The 24,002-nt window shown below is 51.5% G+C and overlaps 7 protein-coding genes across 7 annotated transcripts; 6 read left to right on the top strand and 1 right to left on the bottom strand.

The window, feature by feature from the left end:
- Positions 1–391: 391 nt before the first annotated feature.
- On the top strand, positions 392–919 carry NECHADRAFT_75744 (uncharacterized protein; the record flags this gene model as incomplete). Its single annotated transcript, XM_003054676.1, has 1 exon — positions 392–919. The coding sequence occupies one exon, from the start codon at positions 392–394 to the stop codon at positions 917–919; it is 528 nt and encodes a 175-aa protein (XP_003054722.1).
- A 3,591-nt stretch (positions 920–4,510) lies between these two features.
- On the top strand, positions 4,511–5,134 carry NECHADRAFT_75743 (uncharacterized protein; the record flags this gene model as incomplete). Its single annotated transcript, XM_003054675.1, has 1 exon — positions 4,511–5,134. One exon carries the CDS (start codon positions 4,511–4,513, stop codon positions 5,132–5,134), a length of 624 nt encoding a protein of 207 aa, XP_003054721.1.
- A 4,337-nt stretch (positions 5,135–9,471) lies between these two features.
- Positions 9,472–12,621, top strand: NECHADRAFT_30756 (uncharacterized protein; the record flags this gene model as incomplete). The annotated part of the gene is made up of 5 exons (XM_003054674.1): positions 9,472–9,963; positions 10,033–10,581; positions 10,632–10,874; positions 10,922–11,108; positions 11,159–12,621. 5 exons carry the CDS (start codon positions 9,472–9,474, stop codon positions 12,619–12,621), a joined length of 2,934 nt encoding a protein of 977 aa, XP_003054720.1.
- Positions 12,622–15,053: 2,432 nt separating this feature from the next.
- NECHADRAFT_73448 (uncharacterized protein) lies at positions 15,054–15,942 on the top strand. The gene is made up of 4 exons (XM_003054673.1): positions 15,054–15,115; positions 15,162–15,498; positions 15,546–15,639; positions 15,687–15,942. Exons 1-4 carry the CDS (start codon positions 15,103–15,105, stop codon positions 15,750–15,752), a joined length of 510 nt encoding a protein of 169 aa, XP_003054719.1. The 5' UTR covers positions 15,054–15,102; the 3' UTR covers positions 15,753–15,942.
- A 136-nt stretch (positions 15,943–16,078) lies between these two features.
- NECHADRAFT_75740 (uncharacterized protein) lies at positions 16,079–17,711 on the bottom strand (the record flags this gene model as incomplete). The annotated part of the gene is made up of 3 exons (XM_003053973.1): positions 16,079–17,178; positions 17,250–17,570; positions 17,627–17,711. 3 exons carry the CDS (start codon positions 17,709–17,711, stop codon positions 16,079–16,081), a joined length of 1,506 nt encoding a protein of 501 aa, XP_003054019.1.
- A 393-nt stretch (positions 17,712–18,104) lies between these two features.
- NECHADRAFT_75739 (uncharacterized protein) lies at positions 18,105–18,886 on the top strand (the record flags this gene model as incomplete). Its single annotated transcript, XM_003054672.1, has 5 exons — positions 18,105–18,221; positions 18,314–18,544; positions 18,595–18,656; positions 18,709–18,821; positions 18,855–18,886. 5 exons carry the CDS (start codon positions 18,105–18,107, stop codon positions 18,884–18,886), a joined length of 555 nt encoding a protein of 184 aa, XP_003054718.1.
- A 662-nt stretch (positions 18,887–19,548) lies between these two features.
- Positions 19,549–20,685, top strand: NECHADRAFT_75738 (uncharacterized protein; the record flags this gene model as incomplete). The annotated part of the gene is made up of 3 exons (XM_003054671.1): positions 19,549–19,738; positions 19,788–20,476; positions 20,527–20,685. 3 exons carry the CDS (start codon positions 19,549–19,551, stop codon positions 20,683–20,685), a joined length of 1,038 nt encoding a protein of 345 aa, XP_003054717.1.
- Positions 20,686–24,002: the final 3,317 nt, after the last annotated feature.

Below are 24,002 nucleotides of genomic sequence, written 5' to 3'. Positions count from 1 at the left end.
TGAGCCGCGTAATGAACTAGGGTGCGTACGAGTAGTGTCTTCCAATGAAATCTCAATGAGTTTTCGTATTCCGAGTCGTTACCCCTGTTCCCGAAGCAACATACCAGACACCGCTGGTTATAGCCTTGCGGGTCCTGCCACGAACAGAATGGCTTCACGAGCCCGGCTGTGCCGATTGGACTTGGCGGAACTTGTCATTTGAGACCAAAGAAGGCTTTCAGTCGACGTAATGGTGTGGAGAGCTAGAATTAAAAGGAGCGGGGAGTAGACAGAGGAGCAAAGCCAGACAGCAAACCCTTCTTCTCAACTCACATCCACTTGTTTCCTTCTTCTTTCTAACGGCCAGTCTTCCTCCCCTGTACAATCTCCAGAAAACGCTCTTTCAATATCGATGCCGTCCCCAAAAATCACCGGCTACTGGGAGAATGTGGGCTTGACAGGCGTCATCTCCCGCGCCCTCTTCCGAACCCTCCAATGTCTCTTCGCCCTCGTCGTCGCAATACTTTACGGACTCGACCTACAGAAAGCAACCTCGAACCACACAAAAGCAGATTCCAAATGGGTCTTTGCGGAATTCGTCGCCGGCGTCTCCATGATCGTCTGCATCATACACCTCATCTTCACGGCCACAAGCTGCGGCTGGACAGTACTGGACGGGATGTTGTCGATCCTCTGGATGGCGCAATTCAGTGTCTTTGCGTCTCAGTTCCTAGGCGACGGCAAGCCATTGGATAATGCCAAATTTGTTCCATCAGAAAGCAGGATGAAGGCTGCGGTTTGGATAAACTTGATCAGTATGCTCCTCTGGTTCGCGACCACTATACTAGGCACCATGAGGTGCTGCGCTCGCAGGAGAAAAGCAAAGATGTTGACTCGAGGCGAGACGGTTGATATGGAAAGACTAGAGAGTCAACAATGAGGGAGTGGTGTGATTACTGCAAACATGGGGCTCATAAACAGCAAGGATAGCTATGGTTCCTATAATGACAAGTCCTGTCATTCATTACTACCCTCACAGGAGCTTGAGCGGATTTCTTTCTGCTAAGATCTCGTTCATTATTGGCCCATATACTTCTTCACCCACCATGGAACATCCAGTTCTCTAACAATTTCAACTTTACCAGCTTTTCTGAGATCCCTTGCCAGCCTCACGAGAACCAAACATAGAACATAACTGATCTAACATATTATAATGGCCATATCCAATAGCCAAACGAGTCCTATAGAGGCCCTCTTAGTGTTTTAATTCAAGTCATGAAGTATATAGAGACAAAGGCAGCATCCGTATAAGCCATGCATATTGCACCCCTTTCTGGATGACTCTTTACGGTGACTCCGTGAGGAATTACGCCTGTATCAGCACAGCTATACATTCCCGGCTACTAGCTTTTCTAATCACCCTTAATTATTTAAACACCCGAGCTCCTCTTATAAACCCAAGCTAGGCTGAGTAGCGAACTGTTTCATTGCAGGTTTTCCTTCGCAAACTCGTTCTGCTTGCCCCTCCAACTGAACCAATCTCGCTTCTAATATTCAGAAATACAAGCTTTTCCGCCATCAGCTTCAAAACGGCCGTCGAGCTTTTGCCGAAGAGACAGTACAATCAGTCGCTCTCTCATGTTGACTTTCGTTCAGGGTTGAACCTCGTTTTGTCATCCCCTCGAAACCCCCATACATCTCGCCAACTCCTCCGCACTTGAATTCTATCACCCCAAACTGGAAACCCATCCGTCAACTGCCTGCCTAACCTGTCCATCAATCGCGGGCTCAGCTCCCTCAGAAATTATGTCGGCGCAGCCAGCAAACAAACCCAGGACGTTTTCAGATAGAATGTAACACTTGGCGATCTTCTGGCTCAGTTAACCCATCAAGGGCTGGGCTACAACTATAATAGAGAACCCGTTGGTAACACTTGGCTATCGCGTGGCATCCGAGATGATACTTTTCTCGACATATCTCTCGAGTTTATCCTCATCACATTGTGATTCCCTAGAATATCACACCGAACCGAAAGCTCTTTGCCCTGCAATCACTGTTACTCACAGTACCGGCTTAAAAATTAAAAAGATGAAGAGAGCATCCCCCCCGCGATCAAGCGTAAGCGCTTCATTACTTCCACGAGACTGATGCGAAGCGACGCGCAAATATTCCTATCAATGGCTCCCTTACTAACCGCCAATATAGTACCAAGAACACCAATCCGCTTTTACCAACCGCTGATCCAGAGTCTGCGCGTGAGGTATTGGCTGAGCGAGAGCTGAAATCCGGCCAAGATTGGAAGGCATTCCTAAAAGGGACGCCTATGGAACTTGGTATGTTTCTCTTGTTATACTATTGCACGCATTGAATCGTTCGTAATTACTCAAGGACCTGTGCGTTCAGTCAACTCTGACGTGGCCGTGAGAGCGCTGGACGAGTATTATGAGGAACTGCGTGAATGGAACAAGGATTAGGAGGATGTCAACAACGTCAGCAGGGACAATGAGAGAGAAGATGGGAGCAACAGAGATGATAGGAAAGGTTCAGAACTGCAGGAGATGGGTCTGGGTTTGATAAGCCTTGCCTCACATGGATAACCTGTCTTTTGAGCCCCAAGCCGTCTCATCTCCAGCAAGTCCTAGCGCCCATACTCTTCTTATCATCAATGACGTCCCCAAATAGAAGCCACGATTATCATTCCATGACGCCGTCGAAACTCAATACCACGTAGCTTCGGCCACATGCACAGAGAACACACTAGATGGCAACACAGAGGAAAGCCCTTTCAACATGCGAGACAAAGGGGTTCAGAGTTTTAAGGGCCTTAAAACGAGCCGCAAGTGTAAAATTGCAAACATAGACTTCATTAACTAAAATTACTGCTGAGTTGCCATCCTGATCACAACAATTGGCGTAGTCAGGGACACATCGCCGTGGGAGGCATCATGGAAGACATTTACATCGTAAGAAGTATAATCATCCACGGTCAGGCTGATTTATCGAGCCAGTTCTCTCTACTGTTAAAGTGTTCCTCTTGATGGCAGCAGTACGATTTCTCTGTTGCTTTATTGCCAGAAGGTACAATTCAAGACAGGCTGCCCAAGTTAAACAAAGAGTCTGCTTTATTTCCAGCCCAGGGGTCCCTTTTTCAGATGTTCTTTATATCCATAGATATGCAAGGACAATACTATTCCACCATCAAGCTCCTCATCAGAGGTCATGTTCCCATCGCCGCCTCGTATGTTCAGAGCTAAGTACCTCGCCCCAGCCACTATTGTCCCGTTCAAGGTCAGGGGGGGGGGGGGGGATAAAACACGGTAGACACTTAGATATTTACCCAGCAATGGATAAGGTTCGTGATGGGGATACAAGAAACCCCCCAGGCTGGTAATATACAAAGATTCTCCAGATACCGAACCTCTCGAGAGTAACCAACTACCTATACATTCCAAACACATTGCCTTGTTATTAACAATGATAGTATTTACATAGAGGAAAGAGGATATGCTATTCGGGTGCTCCATTTGTTCCCTAGCCCTTGTAGGGGGTTAAATAAGTCAATAGTCCAGACGAACCCCGTGTTTATGATTTGCAGGTGAGCCGCCAAAGCAAGTTTCTGTATAGTTCTGAGCAAAATAAAAGCAATGCAACCGCGCCTCTCCACTACTTTTTACAGAAGATTTAAGGTCTTAGCAATGTTAATGTAGCAACGATCTCTTTGCCTTGATATCCAATCCATCAGATGGGCATAACCATGTCTCAGTCCAACCGTCGTCCCTTGAGGTGATGCCACGAGGAGGAATAAAAACAACACGCCGCTTCTCTAATTGGAAAGAACAGGACTTCAGCATGACTTAAAGATATAAATAAGGGATAATCACTATTAAATATCTTTACTTATTTAGGAGTTTCGAAGTTTCGGACGTTTGGGTATTGTATTGCTTATTCGAAGTAACATACCCTAGACCTTGCTCACACCATGTCGAGGCTTTGGCCGTGGGCGTGAACCTCAATCACTGCAATCTATCAAGGGCGAGAATGTAGGGCTCAAGGTTAGATCTCATGAGCTTCAATCTCGGCGCATGTGATATCTCCTTCTCTTGGGAGAATGCTGCTGAAGATCATGTATAAGAACGAAACCGCCATCTAATGGGTTGATGAAAGGTGGCTCACACCCTCTAGTGTCAGTAGTAAAAAATATTGTCTGACCATCAGTAAGTATTGCTTAAAATAACAGAGAATTAGTCTTCTACATGGCGTCTTCGTTTCCGTTCGCACTCGGGTTTTTGCTGTCCTGGTAAGACACGGACACGGAAATCGGGACAATGGACCCCGCGTCACGATAAAAGTCGCCGAGAAGCAGCCAAAGCTGAAGGAATAAGACGCTTAGCTTGAGTATATGTATCTATAAAGTCGCATTCTTGACCTTGATTGTTTATCGGAGAATATTCTCGAATTTAAAAGAAAAGCGAGCTAATCTCGATCATAAACCTGAGCCTTCAACGTTTTCGCACATACCCACCCACTCAACATGGTTCGCACGACCACACGTGATTGGGATAGCATCTTCATCCCTTTCGGAGGCATCGACTTTGGCCCCAAATCATCCACATCCGCCGTCGTCACCATCGTCTTCCGGACGGGTGATGGCATCCCCGGCACGGGTCTGCATTGGCATGAGACACACACCGAATATCTGCAAGTCGTGGAAGGCTATGCGCTTGTGACACTCGGTGATCGCACAGCCGTATTCACCAAGGACGATGGTATCATCACCATACCCCGGTATACAGTTCACCAGTACATGCGCGCAGACAACACGGAACAAGGCAAGGCAGGGAAGGACACGGACCTTGTTGTTCGAGAATGGACAGAGCCAGCAGATGGCGACAAGGAGATCTTCTTTCGCAACATACTGAGTCTGCTCAAGGACAAGAAGGATACTGTAACGGGGACATTGGGAATGCTGTTTTCCATCATGGTCGTTGCTTGGTCACATGATAACTATCCTGTGTTTTGGAAGGGACCCGGCTTTCTGGGAAAACGTGTTCAAGGAACGGTTCAGAGGGCCGTGACATACTCGTTGATGGGATGTCTTGTCTTCATGGGTCGGCTGGCAGGATGCCAGTCGCATTATGCCGAGTATACGCCATGAAGAATTGCCGATGACCATGTGACGAGAGTATCTATGAAATGGCAGGACATATGAGCTGGGATGTAACGATTGGGGCTCACCGATCTTTCTCAATTATGCCTAACTGGCCACTCTTATCGTTGGCTTGTGGTCAAGGTGTCAGGCGAAAACAGGACTCCTTAATGGTCACGGCACTTGGATATGTAAGGTACCAGTCACCAGTCACCAGTCATGGCGGCACTCGGCCGAGTTGTCGCCCGTGAGTTTTGACTCACGCTTTGTTCGAGCAGTTGAGACCGTTCTGGTCCGGGTCCTGAGTCAACAACGCGGACTTGATCTCCAGACGATCCCCCCCATTGACCATCAAGAACCACCTAAAAACAATACATTGACACATCCATGAACCAACATTCCCTCGGCAATGACTCCTAGCCTCCAGCTTAACTGGAAATGCGCCCGCAAGTACGTAACATGAAACCCATAAGGCTGGGACGCGATGCGATGGACCACCAAAGTGTGGATGCGCATCTCCGACACCAAGGAAAGCCAGCATCCTCCATCCAAGAGTTTAATTAGTTTGCCGAACGGAAGCATTTCCCAATCAAGGTCTGCTTTGCGCCCATGCCGCGTCTCTGGGTCGCGTCTGCCGGAGTTGGGATGGCACCTTGTCTCACGATCGACGCCCCGTTGAGTCAAAACCATGACACTGAGATGCTCCTCAACTTTGACCTCAAGACCAAGCAATCACGTCGTCAGAGCTGCAGCGGCAAGAATACGAGCTGTAGGCAGGCTGCTTATCGAGCTCAAGAGTTCAAGAGTTGCACAGCATGACGGGCGATGGCCGATACGACGCAGGAGATTTGCAGGTCCCCTGCTCAAGGTCAGGTCCAGCACTTCGCTTCCCGGGCATTGACAAGCATTGAGGAGACGCTGCGGATCCTTTACGACGTCTGGCCTAGTACTGCGGGTAATTCCCCGAAGCGATGGATGGGAAGCGGAGAACTGGGATTGAAGATCATCGATGCGTGTGAAGGCAAGCCTGTGCTGCGGCTGAGGCATTCATCCAAAGCAAGGAACGCGGCATTTCTTTTTCGTCCAGAGTTGCGTTTTTTCCTTTGTATGCGTGTTTCAGCTTGAGAGCCTTCTCAAAGGGGGTTGAAAGAGGTCGATCACTCGGCACCCGGGACGGACCTCTCTTTCTTACCAGCATGACGGTAATGGTAATGCGTCTTCTTTGTTCAGCTTTCATGAAAAAGACCATGTCTTGAAGACGCGATTCACAAACCTTGTGCGATTTGATGCGGCCTGTGCATTGAACCGGGTGTTTCAGAACGCATTTACACACAAGGATGCTCTCCTCCCGTTGCAACCTCTGCGGTATCTAGCCCCGAAGGAACGGATGGGCAATTTCCATCACAGAGAGAGAGAGAGACGGCAGACCCAACAGAGAGAAAAGAGCCGGTCGCTGCAATCGAAGGTTCCATGAAACCTTCTCTGGGGGCTAGCGAGCGCCTCCCCTACCCCCTGAGCCTTTGGAGATTGAGCTCTTCGAGAGATGATGTCAGGGGAGGGGGAGAGCTAGCAGGAGATTGGATCGCCGGGATGCTTTGGAGAAGAGGCTTGATTGAAGACTAGGCTATTCGTGTCGTAGCGGCCTTCAACGTGCTGGCAACCCATCAAAGGGGTCTTGTCTCCATTTCCGCGGTCGCACAGAGGATGGCGATAAGAGAATTGTACATACTGGGCAGGTGCTTTTACTCAAGTGATGATCTGAGGTGAATCCTGGGCTGAGGAAAAAAGCCACATCTTCCATCAACCCATCTGATATGGCCTAAGCGTTGATGATTGGGCGCTCCGTTCGCAGCGTGGAGGGGCGTTAGCCGCCACGACGACGCGATGAGCGCAGGGTTGGACGGGATATTGAGCTCAGACGAGAGGCCCTCGCATGCTTGTCGTCTTGAAGAAACAGCAGCTGCACCGAGCCTCTTGCTGGGAGCCTGTCAAAGCCCAGTCTCGCGGCCTGTCAAGCCATTATCTTCATGCAGCCTCTCATGCAGCCTGCCTCTTTGCCCATTAAATCTCTCTCCATCCCCGCCAGATGCTTGCTCTCCCATGCCCGTCTTGCGCTGCACATTCATGCGCCCTTCTGGAACGTCTCGTCCTGGGTGGATGGGGGGACCCAAAAGGAACGAATCGACGGTCATCGAAACAAGAACCACACCACCCGCTCCGACGGATTCAGGGGCTATCCGTGTCAAGGGTCCCCCCCCCTCGTCTTTTCCCCCCCCCCCCCTCCTTGGGCGTCAACTTTGTCGGTGCTCTTCAAGAACCCCTCTGTATCCTTGTGATGGTGCTCCGTTGTGGCAGCGGATAGAGGACGGTGTGCAAGCGCCTCGCCGGACGGGCTCAAGCTTGGGAGACCCGCCAGCTGTATCGACCGGCTGTTGTTTTGTTGTTCCCCGTGAGGGACGGCTCAGTGGTTATTGAACGACTATTTGGGAGCCAAGCATTGAAGAACAGACAGAGTTCAGGTGACGTATCAGTCGTCTCAAACGAGTGGGAACGAACATCAGAAGAGGAAAAAGGAAACAAAATGTACCCTTTTCATCCGGCCGCCCGTTGATGTTGAAACCATCCCCTCCTGCCTTGATGCAAGCCATTAAAGCACGAGCGACGACCGTCTCTTGTGTCGTCGGCTTTGGCCTTGGGCACCCCTGTAGATCCCTGAATCGCGACGAGCATGGATGGGAGAGTCCTTTCCTGCGTTGAATCATGGGCTTGCACCGGTATAATTGTAAAAGAGAGTTTCGAAAAGACTCGTTGGTATGAATCTTTCATGATTCAAGTGTTATAGCCTCTGAGTTTATGATAAGAAGCTCTTCGTCATGAACAAGTCATAACGACAACAGGTACATACCCAAGTACATCCATCCATTACAATGTCCCATTCAACGGGGATCCACCGGGAACGACGGGGAGTGATTCCAGGATCCAATGTTAACGTTAGTCCTTTTGGGGATGGCGAAGGCTCGGGCTAATTTGAAACAGAGAGACTCAAAGAGAAAGAGAGAGGTAGAGAGGTACGTACCGCGGCGCGGGAGTGCCATGCCCGGCCGGGCTCAATGCCCAAAGGACCCCAAAAGGAAAAGAGGAGGAAAAGCACGTCCCTCGGACTCGTCGCACGGACCACATACACCAAGGTTACGCCTTGTGATACCGTGTCGACTCAGCGCCGTGTCGCACAGTACGGAGTCTGATCCCCTTTTCCCCTCCAAATCCATCCATCCACCAGCCATCGACGGTACGGTACGGTACGGAAGAGGTGTGAGTGAATCTTTTGTCTGTATGCTCTCTTTGTATCAACTGTCGCCAACCAAAGTGTCATCTTCTGCATTCTTTCTTCTCACGCAGAGACGGATTTAGCATCATCCTCTCTACACCAACCAGAGCACATCTACCATCGCCAGCGCCTAATAAAGAAGCCCCAGAGGCCCAGTATCACCTAGACAGAGGCCCTCCACTGGCTCCTGCGCCAGCCTCTCAGGATCCCCCCCGCCGCCAACCGCTAAATTGCAACCGCCAACCGCCCGCCCGCGCCCGCCTCCGCCTCCGCCTCCCTCAATCCCCTACCTTGCCTTGCTCTGCTCCTCCTTAAACGACTGTCGCCCAACAACCTCGACGCCTGCGCCCAGCCTTGTCAACTTGGAGCAACGCGGCTAGACCTGGACGATTCTTTCCACAGTCAAACACATTACACTTCCGACTCCCTGGTCCGTCTGCCAGATTCTTCTCGACCTTCCTCGCACCGTAACCGCATCGTCGATCATCCGCCTTCTCACCCCCTTCGATCGCTCCACCGCCTGACCCGAGACCTCCTCCTCCCGACCAGCCATCGCCGAAGCCGCCGTCAGCAGCAGAACCCAGGACAAGGACAGACAGAGACGGCGATAGACTCCAACATCCGTCATCGCTCGTGCCCAACCTTCCTGACGCATCGACAAGCAGCAGAACCTTCACCCCGCTCGTGACTCGCTGCCAGACTACACATCTCCCGCTTCGATTCACCGCCGAATGACGTCGGACGCCTCTTTGAAACGTTCCTGAGTCGACGCCAAGGGAGATCTCCAGACATTCTCGTCAAGCCATTCGCAACCCCTCGTTCGCGCTCCCCTCGGCTCCCTCGACAACCTCGTCCGCTTCATCCTCCCTTCCCGTTGTCGCCCTCTGCCCGCATCATCGTCGCCTCACACGCTCGACGGATGGAGTAGAAGGCTATGGCCCATGCCCCGCTGCTCCGAACAAACACCACTCCGGTCTTCCCCAACTCGAACGGATTCGGTGGTCTACCACAGAACAGCATGAACCATGCGCCGCGCGCCAGCCAACTCTCTGGCTCGACAGCCTTTGCCGGCTCCACGGCTTCTCTAAGCTCCCTCGCGAGCGCCGCTACCATCACTCCCCAGAACGGCGGCCCGGTTCTCGCAACCGCCAACATCATCAACCAAAAGGCCGATGCCTCCCGATCCCTCTACCAGATCTGCATCTCGCTCAAGCAGCGCCTAGCCCAAGTTCCTGGCTTCGACCCCTATCTCGAGACCCTCGACCCCAACGATCCCGTCGATCCGCTATGGAACCTCTTCCGAACAGGATACCCTCTCCTCCTCATCTACAATGCCTTGCAGCCTGAGGAAGAGCTCAAGGTCGAGGACTCTAGCGCTAACGAGGCTAAGAAATCCAAGATCGCCATCTTCAAATTCGTCCAGGCTTGCATGAAGGAGCTGCAGATTCCTTCATCCCATAGCTTTGTGATTACTGACTTGATGGGTAATGATACTAGTGGTTTTGTCAAGGTGGGTGACCGACAGCTGGGCTTGACTCGGCTCAGTCTCTGCGCCTGGGGCTTTGTTAACTCTGTCTAGGTGACCCAAGTCGTTAATTATGTTCTCGATTGTGCCGAAAAGCGCGGCACCCTCCTCCAAGTTCAGCCCTACCCCGAAGATGAAGTTACAAGTGGTCCTGCCACCGGATCGCAGATGACCTACCGAGATCACATTGTCCGAGAGCTAGTCGATACGGAGCGAAAATACGTTCAAGATCTCGAGAACCTGCACGATCTGAAAAAGACGCTGGAACAGCAGGGTGCGATTCCCGGAGACATTCTTCACCAGATCTTCCTCAACATCAACGCCATTCTCGATTTCCAGCGCCGCTTCCTTATCCGTGTGGAAACCACAAATTCGATGTCTTCTGCCAATCAGCGATGGGGATCACCCTTTGTCCTGCACGAGGATGCCTTTGATATCTACCAACCCTTCATCGCGAATCAGCGTAAGGCTGCCCAGATCGCGAACCAGGTCTTTGACAAGATTCAACAATCCGAACATCCCGTGGCGACCGACTTCAACACACTTGACGGTTTCTTGCTAAAGCCCATGCAACGATTGGTGAAATATCCTCTGTTGCTCAAGGTGGGTTCCACAAATTGGTTGGCTCCAACAACTTGACTGACAGAACTTAGGACTTGAACAAGAAGACTGAGGACGAAGAAACCAAGGCCGACCTGGTTAATGGTTGTGAGGCGGCCGAACGAGTCCTGCACAAGGCCAACGACGCCGTCAACCGGGACCTCTTGGATGAGGCTCTGGAGGATCTGACCAACCGAGTGGAAGATTGGAAGAGTCATAAGGTGGAACAGTTTGGCAATCTTCTCCTACACGGCGTATACGGTGTCATTACTGGCAAGACCGACCAGGAGAAGGACGTACGTATTTCATACAGCTTTACTTGGCCACTACTAACTGCTACTAGTACGAGATTTATCTCTTCGAGTGCATTCTCCTGTGCTGCAAGGAAATCTCACCAAACAAGAGCAAAGACAAGAAGGACAAGTCGAGGTCATCAGGACCCAAGGTTCGGAACAAGAACGCCAAGCTTCAGCTCAAGGGCAGAATTTTCATGACTAACGTGACTGATGTCGTGTCCTTCTCCAAGCCTGGTGAGTTGTGCTTCCCTTGCTTCGCCTTCGCGCATACTAACTCGAATCAGGCAATCACAGTGTGCAGATCTGGTGGAAGGGAGACCCTGGTGTTGAGAATTTCACCATCAAGTTCCTGAATGAGGAGACACTTAAGAAGTGGGTGGTTGCTCTCGAAAGCCAGAGGAAGAATAATGCTCCCCGTGCCTCGACGAACTCCGACTCCGCTACTGCCGACTTTGCCTGGACCAGAGACCAGGCCGGTGGCCTTGAGAACCCATATCTACAACAGGATGATGACGAGGATGATGACTACGGTCCAGCCACAGCGCCAGCCGGTCTCCCGATGCCACCGCATCCCATGGGTATGATGCCTCGAACTGCCTCGAGCAGCAACTTGCGTGCTCGCGCAGGCACAGGAGAGAGCTCCGGGTCCCTTGCGGGTATGGTGAGAGCGCCTCCGCCTCGATTTCCTCTTCCTGTACCACCTGCTCCGCTCAGCCTTCAAACCCAAGGAAGCGGTGCACCTTCGCCTGGTGCCTGGGGCGGCGACAGCTATTTCTCACCTGTGGCCGAGTCGCCAGCATCGTCGCGCACAAGCACAGCGAGCGGCATGTTTACCACGCCTCACTATGGCTTCCCCAAGACTGGAACGCCTCAGCCCCCGTGGGAGGATAGCAACCGATATACCGCTCCTGCTATGCCGCGTGCTCCCTCTCGCGACGGTCCTTCGCCAAATCCTCATGGCCGCAATCCTCGTGGTCCTTCGCTTCCTGCAATGGCCTCCAACAGCCAGGCTGCTGCGCAACAGAGGAACCGCTCTTACAGCACTCCCGACATCAACGGGCCCGGAATGCCCAGGACCCGGCAACCCAGCCAAGGCAACATCCCGGCTGTCCCTGGAATCCCGCAGCACTTGCACCCGGGTCATGATCCTAATATTTCCAGAAATCAGGCTGGCTCGCCCAGAAATGAGATGCCCATCCGAGCTCAAACGAACAGCCCCGGAGTTCAACGGGAGCGGATGCACCAGCACACGGGAAGTCTTGGCGGCAGCATGGCTCAGTTCCCTACGCAGCCAGTGTACTCACGACAAGGGACTCCTGCTGCTGGCAACCCGCTGCGTGTTGATGCCGCGGCTGCAAACTCACGAACTGTCTCTCCAGCCCTTGGTACAGCTACTCTTCCTCCATCGACAAACCCTCTAGCCAGCCCCGAGATGCCTCTGCCGACACAGCTCAAGGTTCGGGTCAACACTGAGTCTGGAAACTACGTGACGCTTGTTGTGGCCTTTAATATCACATACCAGTCTCTGGTTGACCGAATCGACGCCAAGCTGGCGCGGTTCACCAGCAGCAGCATCAGCAAGGGTCTACTCAAGCTGCGGTATCGCGACGAGGATGGCGATTTCGTGGCTATCGAAGGAGACGACGATATCCAGATTGCCTTTATGGAGTGGCGCGAGGGAGTCAGGAACATGTACGCTGGAGGCGTTGGAGAGATAGAGCTCTTCTGCGTCGGCGACACTTCCTAGACACCATACCTGCTCAGCGCGCACACCCAAACCAGATCGACACCCACCCAGAGAGGAGGTAGACATGGTGCATTGTGCTTGGGATACCCACGGATCGTTACCGCATTTTCGGCGCACGGAAAACCTCGTATTTATTTTGTTCGGATCATGATGTTAAGGCATGGATGACGACCAACGACCAGGGGCGTCTGACATGGAGGACAAGGCATCAACCATATAGACACGGCACGCCACTCGACACGGAGCATCTCTTATCACGGTCACACATGTTGTAGTGCGACACCGCACCGCCTACCGGAGCCGCTCTTTAGCGACGTACATGGTCGCACGTTTTCTTGAGTCTGGGCTGAATGCCTTTGAGTTCTGACGGCTCTTTTGCATAGACATGCGAAACGGTTGCGTGAAGCAAGGCTTCGACTTTGTCTCACGCTTCAAGATCTCGTCTTCCCTGTTCCTAGGGAAAGCCGTCTTGACACTTCCCCACGGAGCATTTGTTCTTTTGTCCTTGGGATTACACATCATCAACCTTATCAGTCACTTCATGGGGTCCGGCGCTGTTGCTAAGAACGGGGGCGTTTTGTCTTTTTTCTTTTCGTTCTTTGACATTTATTTCACCCTTTTCTTTTACTTTGTCTCTTCTGGGTTCGTTCCTTTTCTTTTTTTTTAGTCTTTGATGCGGACACACACCCTCTGTGCGCCTCGAGGAGAGAGGTGTAGATGACGGGGAAGATTCGGGTTTGGGTGTGCGCTGATGATGGGATGGGATGGGATAGAGCAGTGGATGGGCGCGTGGGTGTCTTGCAGAGTGAGGAGTAGTGAAATGCAAGCGCTTTGAACGAATATGTGCATGTGACTTGTGACCTGTGACTTGTGATATGGTGATTGTTGTAACCGTGAAGCCACCAAGACTTGATTATGTTTGAGCAACCGAGATTCGGCAGCATCACGAGAGTAGATGTTGCTTGACATCCATCGTCGACATGTTAAACATGTTTGTATTGTACAGTAGCTAAATGTACATCATCCACCTCTTGTTTTTCGTTGCCCATCATGAACGGGGGGTAAAATGTTGTACAATCCATCCCAAGCAGACGCTTTCTTTCTACCAACGCCCAAAATGCATACCCTTCTACCAAACCCCTCATCTCTGCTTCCTAGGCCCCGTCATGTGCTTTTGCATTCGTGAGAGGTGGTAGTTGATCGTATTCGTGGGAGCGGGAGGAGGCGCGGGACCGTCCATGCATTTGCGGAGCTGTGTCTCGACGGCGGCGCAGCCTGTGGCATTGTATCCGGCAGAAGCCCAGCATGCTACAATCGGTCAGTATACCGAGACGGCGAAGTAGAGGGAGGGAAAACGTACCGAGGACACTCGACATGATGGCGATACACGGGTTCTCGACCTTGCGCTTAGGATCGTGGACGCGCAGGGTCTTAAGGGGAGGAAGGCGAATAGCCTTGTGACGGCCCGACATGATTGCTCAGTAGGTATCCTATAAAGATCCAATTGAGGGTGTTGGAGGTCGGGACTCGGAGGTTCAGATGCCGCTCGTCGTGATGAGCTCGCTGCGATGGTGGATTGAAACCTTTGGAGTTGAGGGTCACGTGTGGGCGGTGAGCGGGAAATATCCGGTGATGGGGTGATAAGATAAGAGTTTGATGATAAGATCACGATAAGATGGTGAAGTCATGCCATGCCATGGAGATAGGGAGCTGTTGGCTGTGGCCCAGTGTACACAGCCACTCAGTTCTTGGTTGGCGAGGCCTTTTCCAAACTATCAGTAACAACATCCCGAGCAAGAGAACAATACATCCATCGTGGGGAAACTCTCACTGATTCACTCAGAACCTCCTCATCTAGCTCTCGCCACACTGTAGATCACCAGCCACAGCCACCCCCACAGCCACATCTCAACGCCGCCAACACACCAAGCCCATGACGCTCAGTCAACCACTCACATCCAACTTCCAACCTCAATCCATGTTGATCTTCTTCATGCGACACTTCCAAGTTTTCACTGTAACTGGTAGAACCTGTTGCCTGACATGACGCAGGATTCTATAGCCCTGTCAATGACGGTTGATCCTCCGAGGCGCAGTCTCTCAAAGTGGAAGACGCCGGCTGTTGTAAGACGTAGACTCTGATATTTGACACCGCCGGCTCCTTCTCACCACCCCTCCTCGCCACTACCCAATAGACTCTTGTCCCAATGACTTTTGGTGGTCAGGCAACTTCTAAAAACAGCCCCTGTATGACCCAGGATGACACCTAAACAAGTGAATATCTGCCCGACCATGGTGTCGAGGCAGACTTGGTAGCTGCCAAGCTGGACCGTTTCATCATTGATCATCGCTTCGCCCCCATTGCTGTGACTTCATATATACTCTTGGCCGTGTTTCTTTTAAGACCTCTAGCGCTCCAAAACACCAAACCTGGAAGTCTCAAGCATCAAACATCATCTAGTTCATCTACAATTGCCTACAATGGAGAAGCCAAGTATGTCCTTCATCAAACTACATAGCATCATCACTAACTCTTCAAGCTCCCCCTCAGAACGAACAACATCCCGCCTTCACCGCCAACACCGCGGTGAACCAAGACCAACCGCCGACTTACAATAACCGGGACTTTTCTTCTCCCCTCGCCCAGCCGCCTCTCACGAACCCGGGCTCTCCCCCTCCAGCCCATATCCACAACCCGAATGACTTCCCACCACAGTCCCAAGGCCAGCCGCCACAATCTCATGGCCAGCCGCCGCAGCAGAACGTCAACAGCGTACCGCTCCAGAGCCTGCAGAGCCAGAGCGCGCCAGTCGTTTGTCCGAGTTGCGGCGTGAGGGACTTTACAGTCACCACGGCTGAAGCAGGAGGCTTTACACAGTGAGTTTCTTTGAGAAACGTCGAAAGATGGATATTGACCATGTTAGTGCCGCTGCGGCGTTGGTATGTTTCGTGAGTTGCCTGGGATGCATCCCGTATTGCATCTCGTCACTCAAAGACGTACACCATCGCTGTGCCAATGTAAGTCGGATATGTCCTCCATCTGAACACAACGCTGACGTTACAAGTGCGGCGTTCCGCTTGCAGATTACCACCGTAGCGGTCGTACAGAGGTGCGCTGCTGGCAGAAGTAAAGGCATTACAGCAATGCCAGGTTGAAGGAGAGCTAAACCGTTTGGGAGGTTATTGTTAATTGTCTTGTCTTGTCTTGTTCCGTTATGATACCATCAACTGCCTTTGCCAGGCACAAATCCCTGTCTTTCTCGTATTTCCTATGTCTTTAGAACAGGCCTGCAGACACTCAAACACACGTTACATCATGTCAACCTCGATCGCAACGCCAAAAGTGTAACATGTTCATGGAGGACGGCGCCTCTTCCTAATGTATGTCATACATCGTGCCTGACCCGACCGTATCTATCATGCCAGTGATACCGTACTGTACAACCCTACTCCTCCTCTAGACAATGTCAAACTTCTCCTCGTCTAGGTCCATGCTCTCGGTAGCTCGAGGAACGCTTCTGAGGGCTGCCCAGCCTGTTTTCACAGGAACCTGTGCTGCAGGCTTCTCAGCAGCCTTTCTAGCAGGCTTCTTAACAGGCTTCTTAGCAGGTGGTGGTGCAGCGACCTCAGGCTCTGGCTCCTCCTCTTCTTCAGCTGCCTCCTCTTCTCCCTCTCCTTCTCCTCCTTCAGCCTCTTCTTCCTCATCATCTTCGTCATCGTCATCATCGTCGTCGTCGCTCGAATCCCCCGACCCGTCACTGTCAGCATCACTACCAGGATCATAATCCTCTTCGTCCTCATCCTCTTCATCCTGCAGCTCCTGCTCAACCTCGAGCTGCGCCTTTTGGAGCTCAGACATGCCCTCCTGACCAGCTTCTCCCTCTGCAGCTGCACCATTCTCCTCGGCATTCTTCTTAGGTCCTCGGTTCTCAGCCAACTCCAGCTTCGCCTTTCTCTGCTCAGCCATGCTGCGATCCTGTAGACGGTTGCGCTTGATGTACTCGTCGATACCGCCGTAATCCTCCTGATCCAGCATGGAGAACTCGAGCTCCTCGGTCGCGTCGCCTTCGCCCGCAAAGACTTCTGTGACGATGTTAAACGTCCTCTGCAGAATGTTCGTGTAGCTGGTCGCAGCGATGCGGTTCAGTGGAATGAACATGAGAGGCTTCTTGAAGCCCCAGAAAATGCCGTTCTCGAGGAAAAAGAGGTATCCATCCTTGGAGCCTCTAAAGGCTTTCACATGCACGGCTTTTTCGTTTGGTCGATGAGGCTGTCGGACCATGCTCTGGAACTTGTTTGGGTTGGCGGAGGTGATGTCGACATTGTTGCCTGCGGGCTTGAGGTATCGTCCAAATGCCCAGTCAAAGAGGGACTTGTAGTTGTCTGACACAGCAGCTGCGGATCCAGCCTCGGGGCCTCCGATGGTGCCTTGCTTCGGGGCGGTCGCGGGTACTGTGAAGACGAGCGGCTCTATCGTGGGAGGGTTCGTCTTGGAAGGGAGGCATGTTCCTCTGGGGAATAGGACGTAGTTGTGCTGAACTTGAGCCTTCTCGGGCACTGGAAGGTAAAAGGCGTACTCTACCTCGTGTTAGCAAAAAAACCAGGTCAAGAAGCCATCAATCACGCACCAATGTCGGACCAGGCATGTGTTATCGCTGGAATTGGAGCCGTCGTTCCAGGAGCGCGAGCATAGAAGTGATTCGCCGTAAAGCACAGCTCAAACTTTTTTCTCTGGGGCACCGAAACCGAAATCTCCTTGATCTCCAAGAGCACGGGCTCATCAGCGGCGTTGGTCTCTGGCTTCACGCTGGCCTTTGTTCCATTCGCGGTCCCGTTGGTCTGCTGAACATCGACTCTTCTCTTCTTGTGTGCGGGTTCGCAACTTCCCTGAAGTTGGTCGTAGACATGATTCGCGATTTCGTTGAACAGGGCGATTCGTCCTGGAGAATCTGGCGACAAAAGTCAGTAACAAAGTTGTCACAGCCTGCTCAGGGGTATTGTTTACCTGCTGCCCTCTGGATGCCTTGCAGAATGTCTGGCCGGGCCTGAAAGAGGGAGCCCAGCTTCTCTGTATCAAGCAATACACCCATGACTGCTCCAATCGCCTATGCTGTGAACAATAACACAGCTTTTTTGGTGAGTTGGGTGTTGATGCAGGTGAAAAGAATTGTTGCAGGTTTGTTGGTGGTGAAAGGACGGGCGCATCGTCATGGTCAATTTCCAGTCCAAAAGAGTGCGATAAGATAACGACGTCCATTCATGACGCCGGGCGCTTATTAGTCAGGTTCCCCGGCGCTTAACCTGCGGCCCCCTATAACTTTGGTGGCTTGCAGGTGATTTCAGGGGGCTTTCAGCGCCTGACGTCAGGGGCTCCCCGCGACGGGCATCAATTTAATTCACTGGCAAAGGTGAAGCATCTGTCGGTCAAAAAGGGTGTATCGTCGGTGTTCAAAGAGTTATTCCATGCAAAGCGATACATCATCATGACGACTCCATTCCCCAATCTCTACACACATCGCAAGGTCGCCGACACGGCAGCCAAGGCCTGCGACATCTGCTACAAGTCCAGCACGTCGGTGCTGATCACGCCAGACAAAAAGGTAATGAGTAGCGGGAACCGGCATGATGGAACATGAGGCTTATGCAGTCGCCCCGGTAGGACTTTTTCTTTGTGTGCCCTGTCCATCTCAAGGACCGCTACTTTTGCACACCCAAGGTTGATGAGGAGGCCGAGAAGGCCAAGCGTGAGAAGGAGTTAGAGGAGGAAAAGGAAAAGGTCAAGAAGGAGTACGAGGAGAAGCAGCGTAAGAAGAAGGAGAAGGAAGAGAAGGAAAAGAAGGACAAAGATAAGAAGAAGAGCAAAGATGAGGATAAAGATAAGGATAAGGACAAGGATGAGAAGGAAAAGGACGATGAGACCAAGGTGAGTTCCTTTGACTCTGGCGATATCTGCACCAGACTGACGCTTTTCAGGACAAGGAAGAGGACAAGCCGACGCCTGAACCCGAAGAGCCCCGCGTGTTTGAGCTAAAGAGGTATCACCCGTCTTCTTATCCCTTCACGATTGACCCTTTCTAACAATTACAGCTCATTTTACCAACAACGGTTGATGAAGAAGCGACAGGCCGAGGCAGCAAAAGTCCAACGGGAACGAATGTCAAAGCCCGGTTACTTTCCATCCGTCCCCACGGATGCTCCCAGTAGGGGATGAGTTACTACTGCGTCTCCCATAGATTTTGAGCGACAACCTGCGTTGTTTGTGTGACGGCGTACAAGCTGCATTCAGCCCAGTGGCATCACGTTGACCCCTATTCAGATAAACCTGAAAGTCATTTGTTTCGACCCATGCATAGGGGTGATGATAGGAGCCATGCATTGCAAAGAATTATCCTCGTTTCACTGTTCTCATCTTGGTTATCTCTCCTTGCCCTTGTCGCCTCACTCTCCAAGTTCAGTGCTCCCCTAGTTCGCCTGTGCTGGACATCAACCCTGAGACTCAGTTGTTCAACAGAACCCTTTCTGTGCTATGTTCATCTCCCTCAGATACACAGCACGCACATTTTAACATTACCTTGAGGTATTCTCCCTGTCAACACTTACACTTATGGTGCTGTAGCGCTGGGCTAAGAGGCAGAGATGCGAGCGCTCTCAAGGTTTAGGACAACATCTATAAAAGATATCTCAACTCGGTCATATTTTAGATCTGTTTCATTGATCGAATTACTAAATATATTGAGGGGATGATGTGCTGATGCCCTTATAGTTGGGTGAAGCGCCTGCCCTTCATTGCCAGGAGTGACTGGCTTGCGATCTAATAGTTGGAAGGAACCTCGTTCATGTGATGCCAACGGATCCCCCATCTACTCAGGTTAACACCAATACTTCCCTCTCTCATCATCATCAAACTAACACCAGCAGTCTTTCACAATGAGTTCTCGCTCCTTGCTTCCATCGCCTCGTCCCGGATCTCCCTCGACGCCGACGCAGCTTAGGATACGAAGAGCCACATCCAATTTCCCGTGGATTCAGCAATGCGCTGGCCTACACCATTTTCATATCGGTTTCAACTGCGGCATCTGTGACAAAGAATTGATAGATGGATCCCACTGCATGATCAGTAAGTTGATCGCATGTCTCTGTGTCTCTTGGGCTGACAAGCACAACAGTATACTCCAAGAACTTCCCGAGAGGACCCTGGAAATCCGTCTCGGCACGATTTAGTCTTGCTCCAGGCCATAAGCTTTGGCAAGGCGACGGCCTCTGCTTCTGCGGTTTCGGTTTCGGGAGTAGCTTACCCCCTGGTGCCGCCCTCGTTCACTTTCCCTGCTTCTGTCTGTTCTTCGTACGGAGTCATCCGCCGCTTGCGGTCTTCCACCACAGACGCGATCGTCTTGCCACGGCACTGACATTTCGCGGGTTCGACAATGCGCCTTTCAACCGTCACTACATGATCCGTTTTCCACGGCAAGTCCCCTTTGACGCGTTTATCTACACCGCCAGGCAGTTTGGCTTCGGTCGTATTGATAGTCTACCGAACGAGATCATTTCCATGATCATTAAGTTCTACGAGGACTCTCCTTTCTTGGACGCGGTGCGAGTCATGGCTACTTCTCTCGAGCTTCGCGCCTTCACTCGCCATTGCGTCTCGTTCTATCTTCCTGAAGTGGTATCCTGGAAACGCGGAGACGCTGTTCCGGTGCTTGCTCCCCGTCAAAGCCCTCTTCCAGGGCCACTTAGGGTTACTATAGATCCCCGTGGCATATGTTGTGTTGATCGTGAAACCGGAGGAAGCCCGTCACATTCGCGGCGTTTCGTTCACATTGACGACGGCAGAAGGGTAAAGCTGTATTTCAAGGTATGGAGGCCAGAGTCATTCCTGTGAGGCACATCAACTTACTGATACAGGACGGCCTGGCATATTTGAGGCGGCCTGAAGGATATCCCTGGTTTCATATCGATGGGCCTCCTTTACGTGACACGCCGAGGGTATCACAGGCCCATCTTCCACCTCCCGTGGACAGTGACGGTCACTCAGCTGTTCCAACGCAAGCACCACCTCTATAGTCACCAGCACAGTGATTAGGGACAGATTTGGGCAGAGGCTAGGTAGAGGTTGTCCTTGACTTGTGATGGGTTGATTCAAGTTTACGGTTGTATTAGCTATTTCTATACAAGCGATAGTACGCAGCCTTAGGCACATTGCCTTGCGTACATAGTTCAAAGCGCTTCTTTCACCCTCTATTCCATGTCGAGAATAATACAAGTTTACTCTTATACTAACTGCTTCTGCATAGAGGATTGTATAAATGTATTCCCAGATCACAATTAGGAGTCTCCAACCTGAGGCTCTTCTAGTACCCCTTTCTTCCATAAAAGGGACAAGATGGATTTTCTCCAATTCTACCTTTTTCCATACCGAGGACAACACAAGTTTACTCTTAAACCACCTAGGTAGTTCTATACAGAGAACAATACACAACCTTACCGTAGTAGGCGTAGTTGTTCAAACAGCATCCATCTCGATACTTGTCCAACAACGACAACAATGATTGGATTACTCAAAAACTCTCCATAAACTCTCCGAGCTCAAAAACCGGACTTTGTAAAACGCGATGCCCATAACCCCGAACCCTGCCAAGGCAAACATCCCATCCCATCCTTGCAGTAGTTTCTGTCCCCCATCATCCCTGTTTCTCGACCTTCCTTTTCTGCTTAGAAGACGCAAAATGCTACATCCGACGGACCAGAAACAAAAAGACAAGAACATGGGATTCTTCCAAATCTCGCATGAGGGGGTCAGAGGCTAGAATGCGACGCTCAGGGTGCGCGCGGATCTGGGAAGTCATGCGAGGTGGTCTGCTTAGTGCTTACCCGCGGCACGCCGGGGGATGGGTCAGAGAACGAACAACGACTTGTCGGCTCGGTCTTGGCGCGAATAGCGAGAGCGAGAGTCTGTATCACTGCACTCTAGTTGAGAAAAGTTGCTGCTGCATGTGGGAGACGAGATATGCTCGAGTTCCATTGCAGCCAACAACACAGAAGCCAAGCATACATACATGTCTAAACCCTCATCCCCCCACAAGATTAGGTGTGCTCGTAAGAAAAGAACAAGTCAAAACCCTTTTCCTCACTCTTTCTGTGTGTGACCAAAAGTAGACACATCCATCGGCGATGAGCAACATATTCGGATCCGAATCGCAACAACCATGACACACAAAAGCGATCTTGACGTCTGACCTCCCCCCCCCCTCTTCACTCGCCTGATGACCGCAGGACGCATCACCAAAAAAGACAGTAAACCCCCGCCGGTGAGCGGGTGGTGGTCGCTTGGACCAAAGTGCCTGATCAAGGATGGAAGATGCCGTTTGGCGAGCAAAAAAGCAAGCATCGTGAGATTCTTGATTCCAAACCCCTTGATTGTAAAATATCTCCACAGTAAGTCCATTATAGGGCTGACATGAGGACTACAGTAGTAACATGTGACTCTACTCAAGCGATATTACTCTCTCTTTGTACCGGCGGACTTTGTGTGCTCTGTCCATGTCGGCCGACGGTGGTCGGGGGATGGGGGATGGGGGATGTGTGATGTGACTGCAACCCGGGGCGTCAGCGGGCTAGTCTTGACGCAGGCCAATGTTTTGCAAGTCTCTGTCTGCAATAAACACATAGCACCACCTTTTTTTTTTTCTTCTCATGCTGATGCAGGTCAAACTGCAGTGATCGTCTCCGAGTCCGAGAATATCTCTCACTCGCGTCATTTCTCCCTGAAAGGTGAAGCATCAAGACGCCACGGCGACTCCATAGCAAGGGGGAGTAGACTAAGCTTCCCAGTCTTGCAGAAGCCCATGATTCACCGAACAAACCAAATCTCAACATCTCACCGAGAAAAGAAAAGAAAAAGCACACACCGCCCGTAGAGTAGCGTTTCTCTCTCCCCAGTAAGCCCGGTCGGTGGGTTGGGGTTACAACAATGCATCATACAACCCGCACCTTTCCGCACCCACGGCACTCTCACACACCGATGGCGTGCTGAGGACATAAAAGGGTGTAGAGACAAGAGGTACATGAGCTCTGTCAGACACCAAGTACCTCCTCTCTCAAAGGGGGCGTGGGAGACCTGTCAGCCCGGACCCACGGTTCGAAGGAATACCCTCCCACCCTCATCGCCTTCTAGGGCTTTGCTGGAACAACCTTGTCCAGAAGTCAAGTCTCCTCTTGATCTGGAGGAAAGCCGCGCGGTGCTTTATTGAAACCCGATCAGCCATCCTTCTCCACCAGGGCGTCAAAAGGCAGACGTAGGGCTGACAAGGCGCTCCGGCACGTCGGGAGTTTCAGGGGTTTACAGACCAACGACCATTGAGGCTATACCGAGCGCTAGAAGGCAAACAATTACCTGGTCCCGACGGCATCTGCAATTCCCGTCTCTGCCGCAGAGAAAGGGTGGGCGATGCCGCCCTGGCTTGCATAGCACTATCGCGGGTTTAGTCTCTACTCGGCATAGAGTGACCATGCAGTCAGATGGATAAAAAGGGCTGGGCTACCTTGTTCGATGAGGCACGCAACGGGTAGATGGGTGTGCTTCAAGGAACGCTAGATCGAATGGGTAAACAAGCAAAAAAAGCAGGTTGGTTCTGCAACACAAGAAAAAACGCGGAGAGCCTCGTGATCCGTGTCCCGCATCTGTTGTTTTGGCTGCGTTCTCCAAAGAAGGTATCAAGACTCGAGGGAGGGTGGGTATCCTACAACCATGTCAGTGACAGTTTTGGGAACTTGTCCGTCAAGACGTCATCACCTTCTTTGTCAAAGAAGCTATGGCCACATCCTGACAAGACTTCTCTCCAACAAGAGAAGCTCTTCCGTGGTTGCGAGCTCCTTGGCACGGGGGGTGGAGTTGATGGTCTGAGGCCACTAACACTTCCGCAGCCTATCGCACACAGAAGGCGCGGAATCAGCCCCAAAGCAGGACGATTAGAATCCAATAAATGCCCCATAAGGCAACCGCCGAGAAGCGAGGGGAACTAAACTCCACAGGAGAGAGAGAGAAATATCCACAGTCGTAAGCAGGCAAGCACTGTTTTAGCTAGGTTAGCCAGCCACTTGTCAGAAGCTTGATACAAATCATAGATCGCAAAAACAAGACAATAACAGAATCAACTCAGATCATTGATCGAGAGCTGAAAAGATTCATCCAATCGAGTGTGTTCCCTCGGGTTCCCGCCAACGTGGCTGGCTGCCTTGCTGACACTCTTTCAGCCCCATCTAGGCAAAAAACCACCAACACCACCACCTTTTTTGACCGGGGTCTTGGCAAAAGCCCACGATATCCGGGCATTTGCTTTCTTGTACTTGTAGGCAGTCTTTGTAATGTTGTGAATCATCTC

Source organism: Fusarium vanettenii (assembly GCF_000151355.1).
Source record: "Fusarium vanettenii 77-13-4 chromosome 1 genomic scaffold NECHAsca_1_chr1_3_0, whole genome shotgun sequence".
NCBI classification, from domain to species: domain Eukaryota; kingdom Fungi; phylum Ascomycota; class Sordariomycetes; order Hypocreales; family Nectriaceae; genus Fusarium; species Fusarium vanettenii.
This window is presented reverse-complemented; position numbering and strand designations above follow the sequence as displayed.